Source organism: Centroberyx affinis, unplaced genomic scaffold, assembly GCF_046629955.1.
Source record: "Centroberyx affinis isolate AG114_WGS23_722 - 3 ecotype Tasmania unplaced genomic scaffold, CSIRO-AGI_Caff_v1 ptg000103l_1, whole genome shotgun sequence".
Lineage (NCBI taxonomy): Eukaryota > Metazoa > Chordata > Actinopteri > Beryciformes > Berycidae > Centroberyx > Centroberyx affinis.
This window is the reverse complement of record NW_027278805.1, coordinates 70380-96385: the sequence shown is the minus strand read 5'-3', so window position 1 is coordinate 96385 and position 26006 is coordinate 70380. Positions and strand designations below refer to the sequence as shown.

Here is a 26006-nt window from a genome sequence, read left to right as displayed (position 1 = left end):
TATCTAGTTGAAATGATTTATTTCTATCTCTCAAGAGATCAATACCTCCGTCACAACAGATGGATCTTGCTGATGCTTTTGAAACACGACTTCTGCTCCAGCTAAGCAGCGTTGATACTGCAGATGTCACATTATCACTCACAATGAATTAAGTCTTTGACTTGAGAGTCATGCAGACCCTGGTAGTGTCCTCATGGTAAACTCTGGAGTAACACAGGTAGAGGAAGACCAAATTCCACTCTAAACAAACATACTGTCAGATGCTGATAGCTGTGCAAGACAGACAGCAGTAAGAAGCGTTAAAGGTTCTTGTGCATTTATCAAAATATACACAATTTTTTCAATCAATTGGATTACGACACATAAAAAGCTGTCAGTTTTCCAACTGATCTTCCATCATAAAGCCACCTGAATTCTCAAAAAAGCAAACAATATACATTTAATTCAGTACAACACTTGTATGAAGCCTCAATAACTTAATAGAGTGAAAAGATAAATAAAGGGCAGGGAAAGGAGGTAAGCATACAGGCAGAATCATAGATGGAGAGAGGAACAAGCCCACACCATTAAGAAAAAGTCCAGGTTTTATTGTGTATCGTGGCTGTAGTATCCATGTTAACTGCCAGAGAGAGATGAGAGAGAGATAGAGAGGGCAAGTCAGAGAGAGAGAGAAAGAGAAAGAGCAGGGCAAGCGCTGATCACACAGCAAGGTCAAACTTCACGTCCTCCATGATTCTTTGGTTTGCGAGAGCAAAACCTGACATTAGAATATGAATCATGGCAAAATTTAACCATCAATTAAAAGAAGATAAAAATCATTTGTAGAACACGCTAAGGCAAGCTAAAAACAACACACAGGTGGCCTCTAAAAAGAAATTCAAACACAAGAAGTAGGAACTGAAGAAGCCGACTCTGAATCTGAACATGGATCTACACCAGTCAACAGTAGTGCTAACAGAACTGAGTTGAGAACAGTGGAGTCATCAACAGTAGAGCGGAGCCGAGTGTAATAGAACGGATTAGAATTAAGTAAAGAAGAGTGGAGAGCAGAGTAGAGTATGAGTTAATGGCGTCAGTAAGCTGGTAAATGTCTTCCTGGTCTGGCTTGAGTGTAGATACTGTAATGGGGGGGCTCCCAGCGTCATGCAGATCAGTGGAGGGGCAGACAGGGGCGTCTGATTGGTCAGCCGGCTCTCAGCGAAAAAAACACGTCGCGCTTCTATTGGTTGGGGTGGTCCGAAAACCCACCCGCATGAGGTTCTGTGATTGACATCTAGAATCCGGTGTGTGTTTGTTTGTCAAACGGGTGCGAACGAGACCGGAGGAGGAGGGAGGGATGAGCGTCCTCTCTTCTCCTCACCCTCGACTCCTCCCTCCCTTCCCTCCATCCCTCTTCACACTGCGCCCTCCACTACGGCCGCCCCTGCCCACCAGAGCGGGGGGTTTAGCCAAAGTTGTGAAGCGCCAGCCTGAACATGTCATTGGTGCACACCCACGCGTCGTTAATGTTCTTCAGGATGAAACTCTGGTGGAATCCCATGATGGGGTCTTCGTCTGCCTGCAAACACACGCACGCACACACACACACACACACACACACACAGATAGACATGCAAAATCAGGATCACATCAAACTCAACAGTACAGTGGTTTAATTTTTAACTAACCTCGAATCGCACAATCGTGGCTGAAAATTAACATTCGTTTTGTGAGCCGAGGATGTTTCCCTACCCGCTGATGATTAACACCCATCACAAATGAACACAAATGGTGTAAATGCCCCGGCAACGGCTCACATTCCCCTATAAAGACGTCATAGAAGTCGGTGCGCACACACTAGATGGCACGGTTGGATCTGACATGCTGTGAAAGAGTTGGTGTGAATGTGTGCTGCGGTGTCGATGTGTTCTGTAACCGCTGTGCTACTTACTTTTAGCTGTCCTACAACCATACTCAAGATGCAGCAGTCTGGGGTGGGCTGGTGGTCCTGCGCTGTTATACTGTGGGCTATTTTTGTGAAGGGGAGACTCTGACACGCACACAGAGCGGGGAGAACACACAACAACAAAAGAGGAAGATTAGTTCAAGTATATAATAGACTTTAGTAGTAGAAAACACATTTGAAATAAAAAACATTCTATTAGGATCCTTTATATTTAGCTCAATCTGTTCTCCTTAAAATTGGAGAAACAGTAGGATAAGCCTGACTAAGAATGCTGAACACCTTGTGCATAGTTTTTCTAGTGTGCTACTAACTTTCTCTCAAGAGTAGCGACTTCCTCCTCTCATGCATTTTCTTTCTACAGCAGAAAAAATGACAGCATACACAAAGTATGATATGTATCCACTTTTGATATGTATCAGAGGCTTACAAGCCACTGTCAGTTCCTTGTTGACCACTGTGGTTCTGTGGGTCAACGGGAAGAGCCTGGCATTAACACTGCCAGGGTTAGGACTTTGACTCCCATTTGGGACGCCCGTGCTGACAACAGATGCACTTGTGGTGCTGTGAGGCGCTCCGGATAAAAGCGTCCCACCAAATGTTATTTGTGCATAGCAATAAGTCACCAAACAAACTCACAGAGAGTTTCTCGACAATTGCTCTTTTTCCCTGGAACTGCTGTCCCTCCCACGTAAGGCATGATGCATCAATCTGGATGGAGCGAGAGAGAGAGAGAGAGAGAGAGACAGGAAAAAGAGACGGTGAGTTGCACGGACGTTATTATGTATCAAGGGTCTGTCCAACAAGCCACACCACCTTACTCCCCTCAAGGATGTAACCCGATACCAATATGAACTGACAGTCATGTTGAAAAGACATGCATGTGCAGAGTAACAATAACATCAGACATCACATCCAGTTTTGTAGCTAGGCTTCTCTCTCTTGTTTCAGACACATTTTGGTGACTGTGTGTGCCTGGAAGATTTGACTGAATTGAGGCGTTTCCCCAAATAGCAATTAAGTTGGCTTTTTGGCTTTCTATTGTTGAGTCTCGTTGTCCTGCATGCTAACGCTGACTCAGCCAAGCTGCTTGGAAGCCAAAGTTATGACAACTGTGTCAGGTAAATGATGTTAGATTTACTTGTTGTCATGGCAATGCTACAAATTCAAATTTGAGCGTTCAAATACAAGTAGTGTGTAGGTTGCATGCCTCAGGATCTGATTTTGTACTGCATATCCGTATAGTTCAGCTTTAACTTCATGCAACTTTTTGCTATTAGAAAACATCAGATCTGTGTCACATGTGAAGGAAAAAAATTAAAATTGGGACACTTTCAGCTGCAGTGTGAACGTAGCTTAAGTATCTTGCAGTTGGACTGGATTCTGTTAGAGGCCGCTCTAGAGAGGCTGCAGATGAGTCATAACTGGTTTAATTTATAACTTCAAATACCCGGTTTAACTTTCAACAAGGAAATGCCAAAGGCTCAAAAAGGTAGTGAGTATGAAATGATTGCAAAATCATGCAGCAATGAAGATACAGATACAATACTGATGTTTAGAAGAGAAAAGGTTGATTCTAATTGGCCAATTACAACCACCCACAAACAAAATCCTAGACTTATGAATAACATGTAAGACATCAGCTGAAATGCATTACAATAAGATCTACATTGTAGCAACTCATAATGTAATAACTGTGCATAGTCTAATAAAAATGTAATAAAAACTCATGTAACGTGTAATGTAAGTAAGCGTAATGTAGCAAAATGTGGATGTATAACATAACAAATTCTTGACGGAATGTAATTGGTTATTACATTTTACGATTTACGTGAGTTGCACTTTTTTTTGGAGAATAATGCAATAACACCAACATGTAGGCCTAAATCTCCAAAATCATAATTTGCATGGGCACCTGTTACATTTATTTTGAGTGCCACATTTGATGGGAAACTTGATCAATTGTTCAGATGATAGACTGATGTCACACGGATTGAAAAGCTTTGTGAAGACAGGCTATGTATGAAGGCCTGGATTGTATTCAGGCACACAGCATTTGGATGGAACAAAGTGACGGACATGCATTGGAGGAAAAATAATCTGGATAATGGATGTAAATGACCCATCTTTGTTTGGACTTTGGATTTATTCCAGCTGAGGTTTGCAAACACATCCTTGGACCATCCACCGGAGGAAATAAACATACATGTATATGGCCAAACTGTTTTTGTCAATAGATGATGGAGATGACAGCTAGAATGACTGTGTGTAATTAACTGATGTTATTTTCTTCTTCTCTGTTGCTCAGTGTTGTGGCAAAAATGTAGTAGTGCAATAAAAGTCACCAAATATTGAGAAAATTCTTTTGTAAAAGATTTTTTATGTAAAAAAAAAAAATGTTGTTCTGTCATTGGCTGACCTGCCTATGTGGAAAAAACAGACTGTTGATTCAAATGGATGTGTAGAGGTGCTTTTATCATAGGTCAAGGTTGGATAGAATTTGTAGGATAGAAGTTGGATAGAAGTTGGAGTGCTGCTGTCAACTGGGTGTAACATCAGTCTGATCTGGTCAGTTGATCAAAAGTTTTACATCAACACAGATACCCATTCAAATGATGATTCTGGTAACCGTGGTAACAGGCTGAAGTTATTACATAATCACTACAAAATTGGAACCCACTTTACCCACTTTTTAGATAGCCAATATAAAACATATAACTTATCACATTATAAGCCAAAATACAAATTAAATCTAATGCAACATAATTTAAAGACAACTATTATACTCATATCATTTCATAATATTGCTCTGTGAATGTTTGATAAAATTCCTGAACAGTGATGCAACTTTAAATGAACCAAAATGCATTATTTTGCAAAAACATTCCTCAAAAATGTTCTCCAGGCCCCCAAAATGACCTGTCTTGCTCCTGTATTTCCATCCAAGTGAAAAGGCGCTCCAACAGCAGCTTTCTGCCCTCTCAGTGACATTGGCTATCACATGGGCTTTTTAGCTCAGCCACAACTAGAGGCTTGAAGGACTGTGATAATCCAATAATACACAGCCATCGTTTTGTTTTGATTTGACTCGTCAGAGATGTCTTGCTACAACGTATTTCCTGTTGAAGCAGCATGTTTGGGTGGGAAGGGACAGTTTAAAAGCGGGCAGGTTGGACCATAACAAACATGGAAAGTGACTCAGTGCTTTGCGCGTAATCTTGAGTGTGACAAATTCCAGATTCTTCAAAATGAATAAATTCCAGCCACCAGGAGGCAACCATGGTGGTTTAGGAAGAGGAAACAGGGTTTTCACTGCCGAATCATGTTGACACTGGGACAGTGGTGAATTTGCAGGTTTTATATGATGGGAGGGGTGGAGGGGGTGATTATTCAAAAAATTGATGTTATGGTTCTGTCACACTCACATATATTGATCCGAGCTGTGTTCTGTCAGTGTCGAACAGCTGGTAGTAGTGTTGCACAAAGCTGGATCCTATCTGCTCCCACAGAGGCTTGTCCCCCATCCTGAATCACCCTGCAACACGCACTGGGAAAAGAGAGAGGGAAGGGAAGAGAGGTCAGAAAGAGAGAGTGAGAGGCAGAGAAAGAGAATATTGGTCTAGATACACAGAGGTTGTCTTTAACAGGCATGATAAAATTGTGGTACTTTAGGTGTGCATTATAATCGGACATATAAGCTAAAATTTGGATCAGTGGTTGATCAAGGTATACAATAATACAATAACCTGATGCCTACTGTATTTGACTCATTTTTCAGTTCTGTAAGGCTTTGTGTGGGCAGGCAGGAGACAGGGATGCAACTGTCTGATAGAAGGGGTTCTGGTCAGTTTTCATATAACTTGCATCAGTCTCATAGCCTTACCAAAAGTTATAGTATGCATTTACACAGTTAGGATTTAATTTAATTGAAAAGATGGGATAGAGATGGGGATTAACTTGGTATAGGCTCCACTACATCCTTTGTTGAGGTCATGAAAAGTAGAAAAACAAAGATTTAAACACACTGACAAACTTTGTGTGACAGTCCATGACAAGCATATCAATACCACCTCAATGGGGAAAAAACATATTTCTAGAACTGTACACAACTACTATTAACAGTAGTTAAGTGAGAGTAGCCCAAGCGCGTTTTGCTGAGGCCATTGAGTTTCACTGGGCCATCTTAGTCCGTTTGGTGACACTGACAGCACAAGTCATGTGCTTCCAAATAACGTTACACTCACTGTCCTAGAACAATCTGTGAGGTCTGAATATAATAAGCAGCGGTGTCTTCATGACAAACCGTTACATGCCGACAGGTCATACATAACACAAGGCCCACACACACATAAAGCTAGAGGGAGACCAAATAATTCTGAAATAGATGGAAAAGCCTAAGTATGGCTAGCTAGCGTTAGCTAACTAGCTATTACTAGCTTGTTAGCTGTCTTGCTAACGTTGACTCAGCCCGAGTAGGCAATGCCTACATATAACATGTCATCCTGCTAGCTAGACGTCAGATAAATTATATTTCCAGTCGCAAGCCAATTGGTTGGCTGGCACGGGCTTTTTCACCGGTTTCTAAAAATACCCCGTCTCCTCTAAGTGTTGATGTCTCCCTTCCCGGTGTCCATGCCCGGACTCTCTCCTCCTCCGGGCCCGTGCCCACCGCTCAGGCACCCCGTAGCAGGTACCGTACATAGGCGTGTCCTAACGTTAGCCCTTACCGGGCCAGTCTGCCAAACACATTATGCTGTTTTATACTTGTTCAAATGTCACACGAAACCCCCGCTGATTGATTACGGACGTGTTTTCATTCACTATTCTGTTAAAGGGTTCAATACGAATCACTATTAAAAACTTACCGCTAACCAACACCGAGCTCGGCTGCCCGTTATAGCGATTAGACAGAGCAGTGTCTGCTTCGCTACGAGGGCACGCGCTCAGAACCGTAATCTGCCCGGTGTTTTGTGGGGGTTGTAGTCTTTGCGCACTAACATTTTACTACGGCGAGAATTTATTTTGCTTTGAAAAAAATTAAAAAATAAGATGCAACTAGTTTAGTGAGGAGAAAACATTTCAAAGTAACCTCGCGTGACTTTACATTAAAGAATAATCAAGACGTCACTGACAATAAACTAATTGTACTAACTAACTGTATTTTACTTATGGTTTAGTAAAAAACATTTCAAAGAAACCTCATGGGCATATCTGGATTACCAATAAGGCACATGCTAATCAAGTCAACTAAATAATAAAGATAATCACAATGTCATTGGCATATTTATTAGTAATATTGGCTTCAGAATTGTTTGGGGGAAGGTGCCCTTCCTTGATAATATGATAATAAACACAATTTAAAGGGAGAGTTCGTGTTTTTTTACCATTTCATCTTGTGGAAGTAGTTGGCTTGTATGTGATGTGGACAGACTGTCAACTGTCTCTAGAGAATACAGACTAGTCCCGTAATGTGAAGTGAAAAAAAATTCTGTTCCATATAATCAATAGGTAATAGGGTTTCTTCAGCATTATGATAGGGTGACCAAAGGGAGAGAACCACAGGTACAAATCAATTAAGGACAGGAGTTTTCACCAGCGGAAATTATGGTGTGGAGTGAGTCCACATTGGTTCAGGCTGATCTTGGAAGATAGTATCCTCCTCCTATAACTGATTAAAAAAAAAAAAAGGTTTTCAAAGGCATAGATGGAAATGAGACATCCGCTTAGGGAGACAGAAAATCAATTCAAGGCCAACTTTAAAACAGGGAGTTTTTGACTGCTCATGCAAACCATGGAATCACTAGACTTATGAAATATGGAATTTGTTACACTGGTAGTCAGTTCAAAGCATGCTCAGCCCTAGGGAAGAATATAGTGTAAAGAATAGCCTTATAATTTGGAATACAATTAAGTGCAGGATTTCATGTGATTTGAGTTGTCTAAGACAGTCCAATCCATATTTATGTACATTAGCAACTTGCTCCCAAAGCTAGAAAATGGAGAACTGAAGCTTGAATTTAGGCTGCTCCAAAGAGAATGACAAGGCATCTTTGCTAATTCATTCTCTATGGAGCAGCTCCAGATTTTACATTTTGACAACAATATAGGTTCAAGTCTCTGTTCTCTGCTCATGGTGACTGTGAGAGCAGCCAGGAGAACTTTCTGGAGTTAAAGGGACATTTTATGGTTCAGAGCTGATAACATGACTGTAGAATAAAGACCATTTGGGTATAAAATATCAATGTAATCATTAATTAATTTAATTAATTAATTATCTGTGGAGCAGATAATGTTAATGTCATGTTAATGACATCCCAGCTTCAAGCCATAGTTCTTTGTTGTCTGGCTTCTGGAGAGAGTTGTTAATGTTCGCAAATATTAATTGGACTGTCCTAGACCTTATAAGAATAACACAAATTCTGAAATTCAATGGTTTCTACTTAGGATCAATCTTTAAAGGCTGCCACCAAATTTATCAAAACATGAAAAGCCTTGGAAAGTGCTAAAAGTCATCTTTATTAGAAATTAAAAGGGACAGTTTGTTAATAATCCTCAACTAAGCCAGCAGTCTCTACAGCAGGCTATGCAGTGGAGCAGGATTTGTTTTTGATTTGAATTTGGAGGGGATAGGGGAGCGGGGCTTGTGTCAGTCTTGTCGGGGCAAGACTGATACAAGCCGTTGCAGGACGGTCTCTCGGTCCAGCGGTGTGTCACACTGGTTCAGCTCCTCCTCCTTCACCTGGGGAAAAAGACAGATGAAATGAAAATGTTACAGGGAGGCATTTTGTCTCAGGGGGCATGTTGGTGGTCTAACCCACTGCTTTTGATACATAACCCACTGGGAAAAGGTTGGATTCATGGCCTATCGAGCCAAAGAACTCCAAAATTGGTCCAAATAAAAGCATCAAGTAAATCACTGAGATACTGCTATGAACTCATTTCACAATAACGATGGAAACATTCAACACATAACAGCTTCTTTAAGGGCTACTTTGCCATAGTCTGCCCACTGGTTCACCTGGAAGGCCAGGCTCAGGCTCCAGTCCAGAGCATCTGAGTCCAAAGCTGGGTCGACGCACATCAGGGCGCCACGAAGGTCTGACACCGACACCTCCCTGTCAAACATACACAGCATACAAAATATCTTCTTTAGGAGGAGCACTGTAGTGTGTGTGCAAATATGTTATGTTCCTATCTACAGTATGTAAGTGTATATAAGTGCAACTTTGGGGTGTGTGTGCGTTGCATGGCGCTATGGTTGAGGTACTGTAGTGGAGGGCCAGTGTGGTCGATTCCTGCCCATTGCCTCCATCCGGTGGCAATAGGGGGAACTACAAGTAAACCAGCTGGAGAGGCCAGACAAGCAGAAAGGTACAGACGCTCTACAGTGAACCAGGCTTCTGTTTATTTCTTGCCCTGTATGAACTTTGCACTGATTTTTCACAATAAAAGTCCTTGGTCATTGTGTGTTCCATGTGTGTAAGTGTGTGTCTGTGTGCCTACCCTTTGTCCCCCAGCTGCACTCTGAGCTGGCTGATGTACAACTGTCTCTCTTCCAGTGACTGTCTCATCACCAGACTCAGGAACTCTCCATTCTTACCATTTGCACCCTACAGAATACAAAATAAAATCACATGCCAGCAACAGAATTCCATACTGAGACCCGATTCAATGGACAATGTAATGCTTTGTGTGATCTTATGACTGGGCGCTTAAAATATCTGGTTCTCCAAACACTTTTTTACTAGCGAAGACCTGCCTTCTATTGATTGTCACATCGGGCTAACAAAACACACATAGGGTACAATCAAGGAAACATAACACTGGGTTCCTGCACATGGATGAATAAATAAATAGATATCATGTAGGTAGTAAACGGGCAACTAGAAGAGGGAGAACTGTGCTTTGCTTCCAGATAATGTTTGGCCATTGTGTAATCAGCCCTAGTGCCATCCATGTTAAAATACTGATGTACTAACCCACCAGTGGTGACCATAAAGGATGTCGGGATACATCAGGCTCATAATAACAGGACCATCAGAAATAGATCCATTTACTAGCAACCTCATCACAATGTGACAGGGTTGAGTGTGTGAGTGCAGGTGCGGCGCACCATTGGTTTTATCAAGTGTGTATTGCAAGAATTAAAGAATTCATGTCCAAGCAGGACCTTGAAAAACTTGTTCATGCATTTATTTTTAGTAGGCTTGACTACTGTAACAGTGTCTTTACAGGTCTCTATAAAAAAGCTATTAGACAACTGCAGCTCATCCAGAATGCTGCTGCCAGGGTTTGAACCAGGACTCAGAACATGGACCACATCACTCCAGTGCTGAGATCACTAGCTTCCTGTGTGCCAAAGAATTGAGTTTAAAATTCTGTTGCATGTTTATAAAGCACTTAATGGTTTAGGACCAAAATCCATTTCTGATCTCCTTCAGTGTTATGAACCCGCCAGACCCCTCAGGTCTTCAGGTGCTGGTCTGCTTACTGTTCCCAGGGTCAGAACAAAGCATGGAGAAGCAGCTTTTCGTTTTTATGCTCCTCATGCCTGGAACAAACTTCCAGAAAAACTGAGGTCTGCCTCCACTTTACAATCTTTTAAATCAGAGCTTAAAACGTTTCTGTTCGCCAGGGCTTTTTAAGAAATCTAGGGCAACACTCATCTGCACTGTAATATTTATTTATTTATATCTTTTTTATTATCTTTTAAATGTGATTTTAATGCACTTTTCACTTTTCTAATCCTCTTGCACTGTCTTTTCTTTTATCTTTCTATTTCACTTGATTTGAACTGCACTAGTTTACTTTTTAAGTCTTTTATCTCTTGTCTGTACTTTTGCACTTTTTAATTGTACATTTTTCTACCTTTACTGTATTTTTTATTACTCTGTAAAGCACTTTGAATTGCCTCAGTGTATGAAATGTGCTATACAAATAAAGCTGCCTTGCCTCCTATCTCAGATGTTTTGTTGAATTAGACCCACAGAATCTCCAGAAGGCTCAACAGGAGGCTCTGGCGTACCTTCGTCTTAAAATAGATTTATTTTGGACCCCAGATGATATTGCTTCCTTTAAGCAAGAGTAACCACACTACGAACGAACAATATGTCAACAAGCATGATAAAGCATGCTACAAGTAAGTGTATAGATAGATAGATATAGTCACATCCACAGTAACTATACAGACAACTGAAGAACTCTAAGACTGCATGGTAATTCAAACACCAAATCAAAGGAAATGATCCGAGGATTAGATAGATGCTCTGTATTGGAACCTAGGTTACATGTGATTGGTCTGAGTGGAGGCTGAATAGGGTTTTTAAGAAGTTCGTGAAGAGCATAAACGACTGAGGGAACAGGATATTAGATTACATTACATTACATTGAAGGAGGTAGCAGGATATTAGATTAGATTGGATTAAGAACATGGTGTAGCATGCTGGCAAATTCTGATTTAATTGTGTTAACTGGACCACATAGTAGATGTGGGTAGGAGCTAGAATGTCCAAGGTGTTGGACAGTTTCAGAGTTACGACAGCAATGCTCTAATATCAAAAGTGAGTTTTGCTGGCATTCAGTGTTGACAACATCCCAGTGGTTGGGGTTAAGTAAGACACATCTGTTTTACCTCCATCATCAGAGGCATCAATTGTTGTATGGCTTATTACACCCTCTATTAAGGGGGGGAGGGAAACATTTTAAATGGAGGTGGCATTCTTGTGGCGACCAGCAGCAGGTGTTTTAGTGTATTATTGTACTTGTGGTGTACTATGTAATGTGTAATATGTTTTTTTAACCTTGTCTGTGACCAAAACCTCCCTTTGCGGGAAAATAAAGATTATTTGATGCAGCTGTCGCATTTGAGCTCTAGGTAATGGAGAGAAATAATCCCTTACTACGCAGCAATTTCTGTGCTTCAGTTATGGCTTCAGGACTGGAATTTGTCTTCTCTGATCTCCATAGTATGGCCATTTCTCCTTCTGCTCTCTGTTCGTTTTGTCCTGTTCCCAGAGCATTGTCCCTTTTTCTCTCCATCTCGGCTGTGTTCAGCGGTCACCGGCATTTGAGTTTGTGCCAGTGTCCGCTGCCGCTCCCTTTTTGACTTGTCCATAATCAGAAGTCAGGATCATTTGTTCTGATGGATGGCATTTCATTTAAACATCCATCACAGAAGTCACAATTTCTCCATACTGCTGCACTTTTACTCAAAAACCATTAAGCACTAATACAGAACAAATGTATTGTGGTGACATTCATTCATCTTAATTGCCCTCATTCAGTGAAAGCAATTCACTGCATAAATGTCGACCTCAGAATGGCTGCAGATGGGAGCTGTGAATCAGATTGAGTGAATTATAGAGTATATAGACAGTATCTACCAGGCTGTAGAGTCTCTGGTAGGCGATGGTGTCGTTGCTGCTGTCCAGCTCGCTCTCAGCCGAGGCCACCAGCGCATCTATGGCCTGGTCTGACTTGAGTGGGAACGCTGTCCTCAGGGCCGCCCTGGACACCCACACACACACACACACGCATAGACACACATACGCACAGACTTTAGCAACTGTGTTTATCAGCGAGTGGGTGAGAGAAAGGCAGAAACAGACAGAGTATGACAGCGTGTGTGGGTGTTTCTGTATCTCTGCATGTCACCTAAACTCCTGGACAGTGAGCGCGCCGCTCTCCGAGGCATCGGAGTGGATCAGCACTTTCAGCAGGTTGGACTGAAGCTGGCTTTGCTGGTGACGCACACTCTCATCCATCTGGGGATAAGACATTTTCATTTTCAGTTAGTTTTCCTCACCAAACTACTTTTTAGGTATACCTGGCTAGCACTGAATATCCCCCCTGAATCCTTCAAGACATGGGTTCAGCAAGGTGCTCAATTCCATCCACAGGGATCTTGTTAACCTGATAGTGTAATGCAATCCCTGCAGATTCTTCGGCGGCACATTCATGCTGCGAACATCCAGTTCCACCTCATCCCAAAGGTCTCTCTTGGGTTGAGATTTGGAGACTGGACTAAAGTCACTGTCATGTTTCTGGATGCATCTCTAGCCTGCTGGAAATATCTATCTGAAAAAGACTGTGGATATGAAAATGATGCACCTGATCTAACTCTGCTTCAAGCTTGTGTGTTCTGAGATGCTCTTCTGCACACCACTGTTGTACTGAAGTGGTATTTGCACACTTGTGTCCCCACTGTTAGCTTGAGTGAGTCTTGTCATTTTCCTCTGGCCTCCCTCATCAACACAGGATATTTTTTTTATTCCTCACACCATTCTCATAGTGGCAAAATCCCAGGAGGCCAGCACATCTGGCACCAATGATGATTCATTCATTCATTCATTCAAAGTGGATCATGTGTTTTAAATCACGGGTCTTGGCCATTCTAACATTTAGTCAAACAGAAACTGAATTGCTTCACCCTGTCTGCATGCTTTATACTTAATGTTATATTTTCTTGACTCACTGTTTGCGTAAATGGTGAAGTATACCTAATAAACTTGCCAATAATAATTAAAATCCAAAGAAATCAGCCAATGATCATTGATTTTCCCTTTTCAAAATTACTGAACTTAACTCCTTGGCCAACAGCTGAGTATGCTGCATTTTGGTAGTAAGATTTGTGACACTTCTAAAAAAAAACAAAAAACATTCTTAGGCGTGCCATACATTTTGGAGCATTGTGCAACTGAATTGTGAAAGATGATGGTGAACTACTGCTGTACAGTAGAGCATAGATACTGTAAAGACAGGAGGGTGCTGTTTATCTGGTACAGCACTGGTTTAAACATAGTGGGGCAGGAACTCAAGTTTTTTGTTTGTTTGTTTGTTTGTTAGTTGTTTATTGTTATGCACAAATTGCAGAAGAAGTGAACCATCTGAAAACTTGTTAAACTACTCTAGGTTAAATATACAATTACAAGAGATGAAAACACTGATTGAGGTAAAATAAATTATGTGGCAGGTTCTTGTTGTTTATCTATGTATATGTTTATTAAGATAATTCAGATTTGTATGAATGCTGGCTAAGGCAAAACACTGAAGGGTTAATGTTGCTAAATTATCATAGACAGTATTTTTTTTGTTGTTAAGGTAGCTTCCTGGAGCAAAAGACCTGAAAGCCCTTGACATTTTGGTACAATATCTACCTGCTCAGTGACGGAGCGGTCTGACTCAGCGTGCATGCTGTCTCTCTTATGCAGCTCCAGCAGAGTGTCATGTTCACTCCTCAGCTGGTCAAAGTCACCCTGCAGCCTCTCCAACTGGACCGCACACAAGAAACACACAGAAAGCACGACAGAGACACCGCATAGTGAAGACAGTGCAGACAGTAAACAATACAAGCCATGAAGAAGCGAACATATATACTGTATGTATATGCGTGCGTGTGTGCTACCTGCAGCAGGGTCTGTTGGTGTGTGTGTTCCAGGGTCTCCCAGTTGCATCGAGGCACCACGTCCCAGTACTCCGCCTGAATCCTGTTGAGCTCCACCTGGGCTTTGGTCAGGTCTTCTCTGCACACTCTCAGAGCTAGCCGCAGCATCACTGGGTCCTTATCCTCCCCTTCCATATCGGGACAATGTGCCAGAGAGAACATAATACCTACATTTACATTTTTACACATTTGGTTAACGGTCTTATCCAGGGTGATTTACAACCAGGATTATGTATAATCCCTTTCCCTGATTTTTTTTTACCCATTACATCACTGACTTTGGAGGAATATGACTGTATATATAAATATGTAGACCATGTTGTAATTTCCTCACCTGTGTTTTCATGTGCAGGCTCCTCCTCCTTCACAGAGCAGCTTGTTAGGTCGTGGAGCTTGGCGATCAGCGACTCGTGGGCATCACTCTGCTCTTGGTACAGCAGATACTGGTCGGCCAGTTCGGACTGCAGACGGGCCACCTGGAGCGGAATGGAAAACAGGGCAGGTGGGTGGGACAGGAAGACGGCGAAAGAAGAGAGAGGGAGAGACAGAGGGGTCAGTTAATGGAATGGAATGGCCAATATTTGCCATTTAAAAAAATAAAATACTGGACTTGTCAGTGTCATCCACCTCCAATATGATGGATATCGTTGTTGTCAGGTGTAAACATCTCTAACTAAGAAAAACAGCCTTGTTTTTAGCTTGCTGACCATGCATTTTCCAGTTTATCCAATGGGGTTTTCATAAACCCAAGGGTTGTAGATTTTTTCAACCCATAGAGGAACATGTAATCCTTCAATTTAAGTCAAAACAAGAAAATCAACAAAATTAGAGTTATGAGGTTCTCACCCAACAACAACAGTATGATACAGTTTGTTTGATGATATATTTATTGGTTGTCTATAGGAAGTCTGTAACCTATATTGTAAAATTTTGATCAGTTTATGGTTATTATGCATGAATATATTTATTATATTTGTGTGGAAATGAATGGGATGGGTTGTGTGCCCGAAAAACATGAAAACCTGACAAAACTGAAAAAAGTCACATACCAGTGCCTGCATGACTGTTTCTTTCTCCCTCATGGCTTCCACGTCCCTCTGCAGTTGCTGCTTCTCTCTTTCCAGGGCCTGCTCCTCCTCCCAGCGAGCCCGGACCCTCCTGTCACATTCCTCTGTCACCAGCCTCAGATGGCACTGCAGCGGCTCCAGATCCCGGATCTGAAGCTGCTGATACACTAAACAGATATACATTGCATCATAAATACTCTGTTTTCGTAGCGACGTTGACATTCTTTGCATGTAGTTTGTATGTTTGTTATGATGCTTACTCAGCATCATAACTGATCACGCTCCCTGGCCACAGCGGCTAATGATAACTTCACCTTATCCAGTGCCACTTTGGGGTAATACCTAACTTCATTAACTGTCCATAAATTCTGCTCCAACTTCATAAATGATCTATGGCATTTGCTTGAGGCTCTGGGTGTTTATTCCCACACATTCACTGACGTTACTGTAAATTACTTCTGTTGCCACTGCCTACTTGTTTCCATGGCACTGCCTTCATTAGCCTCTTAACCCCCGACTCTCTCTGCCTCAAAAAAATATTGGCTGAATACCTTAACTAGGCACAACAGGCACAACAGTAAACAATGTACACAGCTCCTTGCAATGCACCTCTTTTGAAGCAATGCATCCCAATTCTCCAAAACGTTACATAGTGGTCTGCTATTTCTGCTCGGCCTTAACGGAGCCAGAAATGCAGGTTTTTCCTTATATATATATATGTATATATAGCTGATTCTCCATTAAAGTTTTTTTTAGTCCTTTTTTTTTTTAGCTCACTTTGTTTTGTTCCTTTAACTTTAGAAATCAACAATGAAAAGTGCTATAGATTTATTGTAATTACTACTATAGAGTCATAAACATTAGGACAGCTTACTGGAAAGCAACAGACCTAAAGTGTTTTCATATTCCTTTTTGATGGCACAGAGCAGGGGCTGGTAGGTTTTGAACTCCTCGATGAAACGACCAAAGACATCTCGATAGACCTGTGCACAAAGCAGAAGGCAGGCGATTACTCAGACAAAATGATGAGTGTGTGTGTGTGCACTATACATGGATGTGTATTATATATGTGCAAGTGGACCACACAACACCTGCAGTCTGAGCTCCTGAAGTTCTGGTTCATGGGGGTTGATAGCCTGCAGCTCTCTGTTCACATAGCTCTCCAGCTGCCTCAGAAAGCGGGGCTTCCTCCCCGGGCCTGCGTACAGGTAGTCACTTCCCGTCCAGCACACCTGGCAAGATAGGGTTAATCATTCACAACACACACAGATGGAACAAAGCTTTCATAGCGACTTCTGTTGAATTAAGATGGGAGAGGTATTGCCTCACAAAGCCTGTGAGCCCAACTCCAAACTATAATGTTGCAAGCACACTGCATATTTCTCTAACTGGAAAAAACTGAAGAAACTTGGCTTCTGAGCTAGCTCTTCTGACACATGATCTATAGCATCCAAAATAAGTGAGTCATTATTCATACAGTTAGATATAAGCTTCAGAATACAGGAATTAAATACTGCCTAGACAAAATTAACGGTTTTGTTTACCATTTTCGCTGTAGATGGTTTGACAGAAACAGCAACAGTATTTTCTCCCTCTTGCCCTCCTGCTGACATAATATAACTCTGTGGGCTAAAAATTGAAAGGATTAGCGTTAAGTAACCTAATTTAACGTTTTAGTTTTACGAGTTCATGTTACAGTCAACTTTCCCCTGTAAACCGTAGCAGTTGTCTTTCACTTGCCTTTGCTTTTTCGACGGTGCTAACGGCGGGAATTTGATATCTTTGTGTGGCGACATCTCAAATATTTACAGGCTAATAATTGAATGAGATTTTCTTATGTTTTACTTGTTTGGTTTGGTCCGTTTAGCCCGCAGTTGGGTTCAGTATCACAGCATGTTTATGGCCAGTCACAGCTGTGGTATGGTTTCCATGGTAACGACGACGGAGGACGCAATAAGACCCCCCATAGTAGGCCACGGCGCGCCTAACTAGTTTTCAAGTTGTGTAAGCGGAGAACTATTTTGGTCTTTCTACGTGAATTAAAACATTACATCAGATTAAAAAAAACATCGAGAGAATATCTAGGAATGCTGTATTTGTGAACTTTTGCAGCTTTTTCTAAGCTGTGTGAATTAGCCCTTACCAAAAATAACCCTATAATATAGTAACCCTATATTGTACTATAGTGTAGTAAACTCTATAACAAAATTTAAAAAAGGATACTATATAAATTAGTATCACAGCAAAATTCAGCAAAGTCTCCATAATACAGAAGCAAAGGGATATTATAGTGATAGCGTGGAAGTTAAGAAAAACATTAAGTACGTTGTTGTTACTACAAAGTCAACATTGAGTATCACACACTATAAATCTCTGCATGAAGTCATACCATAAGAGATAAAAAAAAAAAAAAATTAAAAAGTAGCCAACCATGTACGACCAGATCACCATAAACTCACTATGGAGTACTACAGACACACTATTGATAATATACATATTGCATTGATTTTTCATTTAGTTTTGTTGAAAAGCAAACAGTAATTTGTCTAATTACTCCATGAACTTTGGTTTAGCTAATGGAGTTCAGACAAATATTTTAAGCTATATATATAATTTTATATTTAGGCTACTTTTGCATTTTTTTCTTCCTCCCTGATTCAGTGCTTTTCTCTGTGGCGCAGGCCAGTGTGTGTACAAGTCGGTGTACTATATGGAATAAAATGTAAAATGAATGTAAAAAAAATTTACAATGAATAAAAAAAAAACACCCCAAAGTGTCTATGAATTAAACAGCCTGAAAGAACTACATTTCCTAGCTACCTTTTGCAGTGGAAACCCTAAACCCGAGCAGGCGGAGTGGCGTTCTGTAGTCCTTTCCAGAGACAGTAACGAGGCAACAGTCCGCAGCTTGACTACAGTACCCACACGGCACCGTCCCAGCCTACAGTACACAGCACTGCTGCTTATCCGGGGATGTCATACCACTGCTATTTTCTCCTCTCAGTCCCTCTCACTCTCTCCCTACAGCTCCAACGGACTGACACACAGCTTTGGATAGAGAGGAACAAACAATAAAATAAAAACAGAAGACATCTCCCGGGCGAAAAATGGCAGAGCTCGGAGCGGGAAGCCTGCTGTTAGGGGATCCTGCTTTTAATTACCAGGAGCACGAACTAAACGAGCGGCTGAAACGGCTCTACCCGGCCGTGAACGAGGAAGAGACCCCTTTACCCCGATCCTGGAGCCCCAAGGATAAATACAGCTATATTGGGCTGTCACAGAACAACCTGCGGGTCCATTACAAAGGTTAGCGAGCTGGCTCAGCCTTGACGTGTCTTAACAAGTATAGTTACAACGGCATCGGGCCCAAAGGGTCTCAGCTCAAATCTGTCACTGTGCTGCGGAGGGGGGTCACACACACACACACACACACACACACACACACACACACTGTACGCGATTATGTATGTATGTGTGCAATCTCCAGTCCTGGTAAATCTAGTCTGAGCTGCTTCTCCCGTCATGTAACCTTGCTTTGTTTAACAATTGAGAAAAGAGGAATGCCCAAATGGGTGACACTGAACTCGCTAACCCTGACAGCCTGTCTTACAGCCTCTCTGAAATTAACCTTCAACAACACGGCCTTCCTTTGTTTGTTTGTTTATCGTTTTATAACGTTATTTGTTGGCAGTAAACTATCCGTCATATCTTATAATGATAACATGCCACGTTCTCTATAGTTTACAGTGGAAGGTAGCAGTGGCAGCAATAACGACGCATAGCCACTGGCTGCCAGCAAGCTAACTAATGATATCCAACAAATAGGAGCTAGCTAACAGCAAGCTATCTCCCAAGCATATACAGTAGCCTGCTAGCTAACGAGCTAGCTAACCTAGCTTTCCTTGTGCCTTTTGTTATTGTTTTGACAGCAGTATGCGAAGTTACAAAATGTGGTTTCACACGGGTCTAACTTGTTATTATCCTCTAACACGAAACCAATATGTCGCACAACTGAATGGAATGCTAGAAATGTTTAATTACTGGTGGAAGCAAGCACCAAAACAGAATAAAAATGGCATTGTGTTATGTTTTCTCGCGTGGTTTCAGTGGCAGCGTTCTAGAAGTCTATTCCAGAATTTGTAAATCATTTTTTCCAGCCTGGAAGCAGCCGGTCCAACTCCATCTAGATCTGTATGTACCCAGAGCACAACAACAGGCTCCATGTCTAACCTCCAGCAGCTCAGCCAGCTCGTTTTCAACAGCTGCTGCAACGGAGGAGGCCTCTGCGCTTTACATTAGGCCAAATGCATTGATCTTGTAATAAATCTGACGTTTCGGCAAACATTGGCACGTTGACAATAAACAGCAACTTGTTCATCAGACGGTGAAATCAATCACTAACTCGGATGGCGAGAAAAACATGTCAGTACGGGCTACCAGGCCTGTCACTGGATTAATGTATCTAGCCAGCTCCTAAATCAAAACAAGGTGACATCTGTGTAACGTCCTGCTCTCAGTGTTTTGCGTGTTCTGTGCTTTTTCGTCAGGCGACATGTTTGGGCAGCCATGAGTAGCCCTCCAGTAGCAGACAAGCTAGTCCTGCATGTGTGTGAATGAGTCATGTTGGATCCTCTCTCTCAAGCCAGACCAGTAAAAATCCTCATAGAAATCCTGCAAGGCCAATCTGGGCCCTGTTGGCTGTTGTTAATACCACTGGAACATGCAGAGTATGAGAGGACGCAGGTTGTGTAACCATCTGAAGGCCTTATTTGGCTCATATTCAGTGGTGGTCCTGCTGGTTGTGAATGGCAGGCCTAACCTATATTTATTTCAATGTAGACTCACAGGCATAGATAGCCTGCAGATTGTTATTTAATACATAATTGATCAGCTCCCAGTTGACGTGAACAGTGGTCTAATTTAATATTAACCTACATTTCGTTTTTTTTTTTTTTTTTTAGTGGCTGCAGCTATTCAGAGGATGAGGTTATTTGTGGATGCAGTTGTGCTCCATTTGGATTTCTGCTAATGACATGACAAAATAGAGTTGTGGCTAAGGCTGTTTCCCCTTCTCTTCCATTTAATCAATGTTAACTAGGCTCTAGCATTCTAGTCGTAATTATTTATGCACCTGTCACTGTTGTTGTTCATTGGCACAAAATGATGAATAGCCCTATGTCTGAGGATAATAAGACATAGCATATGCTATTTGTAATGAGAGTTAACCTTGGTGTCCATTCGGAGCTATGTAGGATATTGAGCCTTTACTTCTATGAAATGTGCCTGGATTAAATGACACTGCATAATTGCACAGTGATGACATATAAATAGGCCTATTCTTGGGTGTGTAGGATAATTTTTCTCCTCTTGGTTGTTCTTGCTCCTGTTCTGTTCCCTCACCCTGGTGGTTTGGATGCTATTTTGACCAGTGTGCCAATTTTCTCTGTTCAAGGCCACAGTGTCTACCTAGTCCTGTTGTGCACTGACGCAGATAAATGAACTCACTCTTTATAGATAGATATGTAAACAAACCCTGAAATGCATAGAAACAAGCATATCAACTTGCTGCCTATTAATATAACTACTAAGTGATGTTATTTTTTGATTAGGCCCAAGCTACATCACTGTAGCCTGTCAAGGTTGTGTCTGCTGTTTTCTGATGCAGAGATGAATTCTCTGTCGTCTGAACAGACTTTAAGGATGGATAACAGGATAGATAGACAAATATATCCAATGGATAGTTAGACAGAAAGGGCTAAAACCAGTAGCCCACATACCAAATGTAGCATACCCCTTGTCTTGTTTGTGCTGCTGTAAAGTGTGAGTTAACATTGCTGACAAAAATACAATGGCCGGCATCCGATGTTGTATCTTGTGATTGAGGCTAACATTTAGATTTGTTTTGAATTTGAATTACTTGGTTGTCAAACATAATAGCCCATAAAAGATAACCATTAATAAAAACAATTAAATAGCTTTACGACAGCTTTATGCCAGAGAAACATGAAGCTGTCTGTACACATTAATCAGCAATTTTGTGTAAAAAGGCTGGCCAAGTAAAAACTCATTCTTTACATTTCTATGTTGTCTTTGACATAAAGAACCCATAATCAGAAGCAGTTGTATATATTAAGTAGGCAAATTGTCCTATTTGTTAAATTGATGCTGATTTAAAAAATAAATAAATAAAAAAATAGACATGAAAGGGACTGGATAGGTCTGTAGCCTATGAGACAGTTTACTTACAGGCTTGACTTACTGAATGCATACATATATATGTAGGCTACTTGTTTCAAGACTTATGCAGCATGCCCAAATAACCTTAGCTAACCTAGTTGGGGTTTTGAGTAATATAAGGGCTAGGTAGTGTCATATTACAACTAGCCTATCAACTTAGTGCCTATTAATGCACCTAGTGAGAAATGTTACTGTCAGGTCTAGGCCTAGGCTTGATGTTAGCCTTCCTTTACAAGCTGATTGATTTGTAAGTGATTGAATGACCTTATCCACCACAAAGAAGTGGAGGTGAATGAGTATTAAAGGGGCATTAAAGGAAAAATCCACCCTAGGATACTCTTACACTGTTAGGTATCATAAACGTGTGATGTTCAGTGCATTTCAAGAGGTATTTTATGACGAAAGGTTGCAATTTACTTTTTAGTCGTAGCCACTTTCTCTCAACCTGCCTCGTCTACTTCTACTTCAGGTAGTGATTTCCTAATTTTCCCAGAATGCCTTTTGACAACCCTCAGAGAACATGCCTGGACTTGTTTTCAATCAAAGGTGGGTGTATGGGCATAGGAATATAGCTCGCTAGCCAACTAGTCCATGAACATTGCGGTGTGTCTGTGATCACAGCTGCGCCCCTTACTCAAAACACAACATCCGTGGCCGCATTGCATTCTGGTCTATTGAGGCTTCTGTTGGTGTAGAAATTGGTCTCTCTGCCTCTTCTACGATGGGTCTCTCCCTGTAGTGTCTGTACAAAATGGAGAGTCCAGAAAGAAGCTCTTGCTCTGTGTTGGGTGGGGGAGTTTTTCTTCCAAAACAGAGTACAGGCCAGAAAGTGAGTTTTGAAAGCCAGAAATCTCAGCACCTGGTGAAGTAATCATTGAGTCACTGGTATTAATCAACAACCCTATCAACTCCCACAGATATACAGTATTATGGTCATTGTTTGCTATACTACTACTTAATAATACTGGTAGGTTCTCAGAGGTAAGCGTTCCATTTTTCAAGTCAAATGGTAGGGATGTGGCCTTTGCCCTGACCTGAGCTGAACTAGGCCAGCTGTCTGTATAAGGGGGTGCACTGTGTACATGCTGCAGTGTAGCATAGGCTGGCTCAGTGCTGCCAAACAGATCAGTTGGCAGAAGTGTGTTGAGTAGAACTGCAGACAGATCCATTTTGGTCGTTGATTATTTGTTAGTTGTTGTAACCCAATACTTACATGTTTTTGTATAATAGCCAGTGGGGGAAAAATGCTGTCTGCATTCTAAGTGTTGAGTGTACATCTGTATGTAGCCTTGCCTTTCCTCTGACTTCATTTCACTTAAAGGCAAACTCCAGAGAGTCTTGTGTTTCCTCGACCAATCGCAATCTAGGGTGGCGTTCAAAACAAGGGGTTGTCATCTTTTGTGTATGTCGGCTAGAGTTTGATTGCCTGCGAGATGCAAGGAACCATGGTATAGGTTTCAGAAAGAGATGAGGTAAACAAAAAATACCAACAATTCTATCTGATTTGAATGTTTTTCAACTTCGGAGACTATAGAAATTGCTATCACCGCCACAAAAACATCAGCTGAGTCGGATTCAGCGATATCCCATGTATTTTTAGATCGTGCGTGAACCAACAATGTGTGTGTTTGTGTTGTAGACGTCCATGTTCATTCATCAGTTGTTCTGTGTTGTGTGTGTGTGTGTGTGTGTTTGGAGGAGGGGGGTGGGGGTATGGGTAGGGGGGGCATAATGCAGTGTAGTCTCCTTTGTTTGCTGGTGAAACAGTGATGTCGCAGTGTTCGCCACCGCTGATCTCTGCCTCCAGCATCTCTTCTTCTCTGGAACCTCTTCTTCAGCACTTCCGTACGTCCTCTGGCATCTTCTTTGTTGGTGCCCCGGTTGTGTCCTGTAATTCCCCCGGGATCTCTCTCTTCTTCACTGGTGTCACGGCGTTGATGTCTTCTCTGCTGCTGCTTTGGCCCCCCGTTGGTGTTGATATTGACCTGATAGATTTTGCACTTTAGTGGTCAAGGATAGAAAACGGGGTGGGATTGCTGATTTGCTAGTCAGCAATTCGGGGTTCATCATGGTGTGAGACAAGAACAGGATATTAACCTTTGACCCTTGACCTCTGGTGGATAGGGTCGATGTCAAACAATATGTCGATTGAATTACACAACGGCATTTCTGTTGCTTCTGTTGCAGCTTGTGGTCCTGGTGTGATTGGCATGTAACCCCCTGCCTGTTGTTTGTATCCCATGAGATTGTCTGGACTGAATTGTAATGAACTACATGTATATTTATCCTTAACAAGGCATTACTAATCACAAAAGCTTAGTTATGTTGTTACACAACATTTGGCCCATGTCTGTATGAAACAACTATCAAAACTCACCCTCTCATAAGGATGCACTCTGGAGTGTGTGTGTTCACATGCATAAGTGTGTGTGTGTGTGTGTGTGTGGTAGCCATTTCTCCTATCTATCCATGCAGTTGCAGCGAGACCTGTTGGCCTACTGAGGACTGGTTTCACAACGAGGAGCAACTAAAAATAGACTGCATGAATGTTACTGCAACCATCAGACTGGAAGATCACACACAAACATACACACACACACACACACACACACACACACACACACACACACACACACACACACACAGGCAATATTAGTGGTGATAATGAATGAGCATGTAATAGCGAAAACCAAGGGACCAGAGCGGATTTGTCCAGTCTTAGAATGAGCAAAGCTGGGTGTTATCACACATCATGGGTACTGCTGCAGTTACTGTACTTATTCATCGGGTTGTTTCAAGGCCATTTGTCCTGCTTACTCGGTCAGTATATTACAATCACAGTCAGAAACATTTAATTTGCCAAGCACAATAAATATAGAGGAATTTGCCTCGGTGACACTGGTGCACAAGCTTATTCTGCTGTTGCACTCTTTGTAAGTCGCTCTGGATGAAAAGCTAAATGCCTAAAATGTAAATGTCAACAACCTATGGGACTCATAAAGCATGGTATAAGGGCCACTCAAATACAATGAGTTTTTCAGTATCAGTGCAATCCAGTGTCATTGAGGTTGGAATGCCAAAGAGCTCCTGAATACTGATGAAACGATAATATTTAGATTCTTGATGTTCATGCCAAATCTTTAGCATTTTAATTCAATATCACTGCATTATAATAAGTATAATAAGTTATCACAGCATTTTTTTCTTCAGTTAAATGACAGTAAAAATGAAAAATCATTTCCCATTGTGCGATAAAAGAAGTCAAATATACTATCAGACTTTCTAGCACTCTTTCAATGACCTTCATTTTCAGTTACATTATTTGATTAACATGTTAATGAGGCTTCACATTCAAAGATGGAGAACAGAGTGAGTGTCTAGTTAGGCAGCTCATGAACCAGAACATCCATCACAACCAGTACAAATGCTACTCAAAATGTAAAATGCATCCAAGTTAAGTTAAGTTGCAGGTAAAGATATACCAACACACAAAAGGTCATATTTGCTCATTTAGTATTATCAGTGTCACTGAGTAGGTTGGCCAGCTAGTACACTTGATCAGTATTATTAGCCTGGTTAATGGCTAGAGCCTCCATGCTCGCTCTCTCTCACTCACACACACACTCAAACACACACACACACACACACACACACACACACAGCAACGGCCTCAAGGTGTCTGCTGACAGCCAGCTGCTTCGTTTAGGGTTACAGCCTATCTACATGCATGCTCACACACACACACACACACACACACACACACACACACACGCACCAACACAACTCACTAGGCTAGTTGTGTATCAAGACCATGCCAACTCATAGCGTGAGTCAATGCTGTGATTGCATATCTCACAAAACGATGCACATGCATACCATAAAAACCAGATAGCAGTTATACCACACACTTAACTCCTGTGCCTCTCTCTCTCTCTCTCTCTCTCTCTCTCTCTCTCTCTCTCTCTCTCTCTCTCTCTCTCTCTCTCTCTCTCTCTCTCTCTCTCTCTCTCTCTCTCTCTCTCTCTCTCTCTCTCTCTCTCTCTCTCTCTCTCTCTCTCTCTCTCTCTCTCACACACACACATCACATGTCTCAAGGGCTTGCATAAGCAGCAATCTGAATATAAAATGATGGACAGTAGTGACCACTCTGCTTGAATCTGATTGGTCCAGACACAGTCCATGAGCCCCATGACCCTGTTGTTTACATCTTTACACACATATACATACACACACACAAAAAAAGACGTGTGTTATGTTATCCAATCCAGTTCATACCTTCCTTATCTAACCTACTTGTGTGTTTTTGTCTGACAATGCC

General features: G+C 41.6%; 3 protein-coding genes across 4 annotated transcripts in view; 1 reads left to right on the top strand and 2 right to left on the bottom strand.

Moving 5' to 3' along the window:
- Positions 1–52: 52 nt before the first annotated feature.
- On the bottom strand, positions 53–6862 carry nutf2 (nuclear transport factor 2). Of its 2 annotated transcripts, none has more exons than XM_071524176.1 (5): positions 6808–6862; positions 5368–5489; positions 2582–2653; positions 1931–2029; positions 53–1558 (listed from the first exon to the last, which is right to left on the bottom strand). In XM_071524176.1, the coding sequence occupies exons 2-5, from the start codon at positions 5464–5466 to the stop codon at positions 1445–1447; spliced, it is 384 nt and encodes a 127-aa protein (XP_071380277.1). In that variant the 5' UTR covers positions 5467–5489; positions 6808–6862; the 3' UTR covers positions 53–1444. The 2 variants fall into 2 exon arrangements, with proteins under 2 accessions (XP_071380277.1, XP_071380274.1); XM_071524173.1 differs by lacking the exon at positions 6808–6862 and adding an exon at positions 6534–6600.
- Positions 6863–8588: 1726 nt separating this feature from the next.
- tsnaxip1 (translin-associated factor X interacting protein 1) lies at positions 8589–16998 on the bottom strand. Its single transcript, XM_071524103.1, has 12 exons — positions 16984–16998; positions 16543–16683; positions 16341–16434; positions 15434–15618; positions 14719–14860; positions 14346–14512; positions 14098–14211; positions 12596–12705; positions 12325–12448; positions 9446–9552; positions 8934–9057; positions 8589–8681 (listed from the first exon to the last, which is right to left on the bottom strand). Exons 1-12 carry the CDS (start codon positions 16996–16998, stop codon positions 8589–8591), a joined length of 1416 nt encoding a protein of 471 aa, XP_071380204.1.
- Positions 16999–18449: 1451 nt separating this feature from the next.
- ranbp10 (RAN binding protein 10) overlaps positions 18450–26006 on the top strand; it is a 30726-nt gene continuing 23169 nt past the window's right edge. The window contains exon 1 of the mRNA XM_071524138.1: positions 18450–18757. Coding sequence (XP_071380239.1) covers positions 18559–18757 — 199 coding nt within the window. The 5' untranslated portion in view covers positions 18450–18558. The remainder of the gene's footprint in view (positions 18758–26006) is intronic.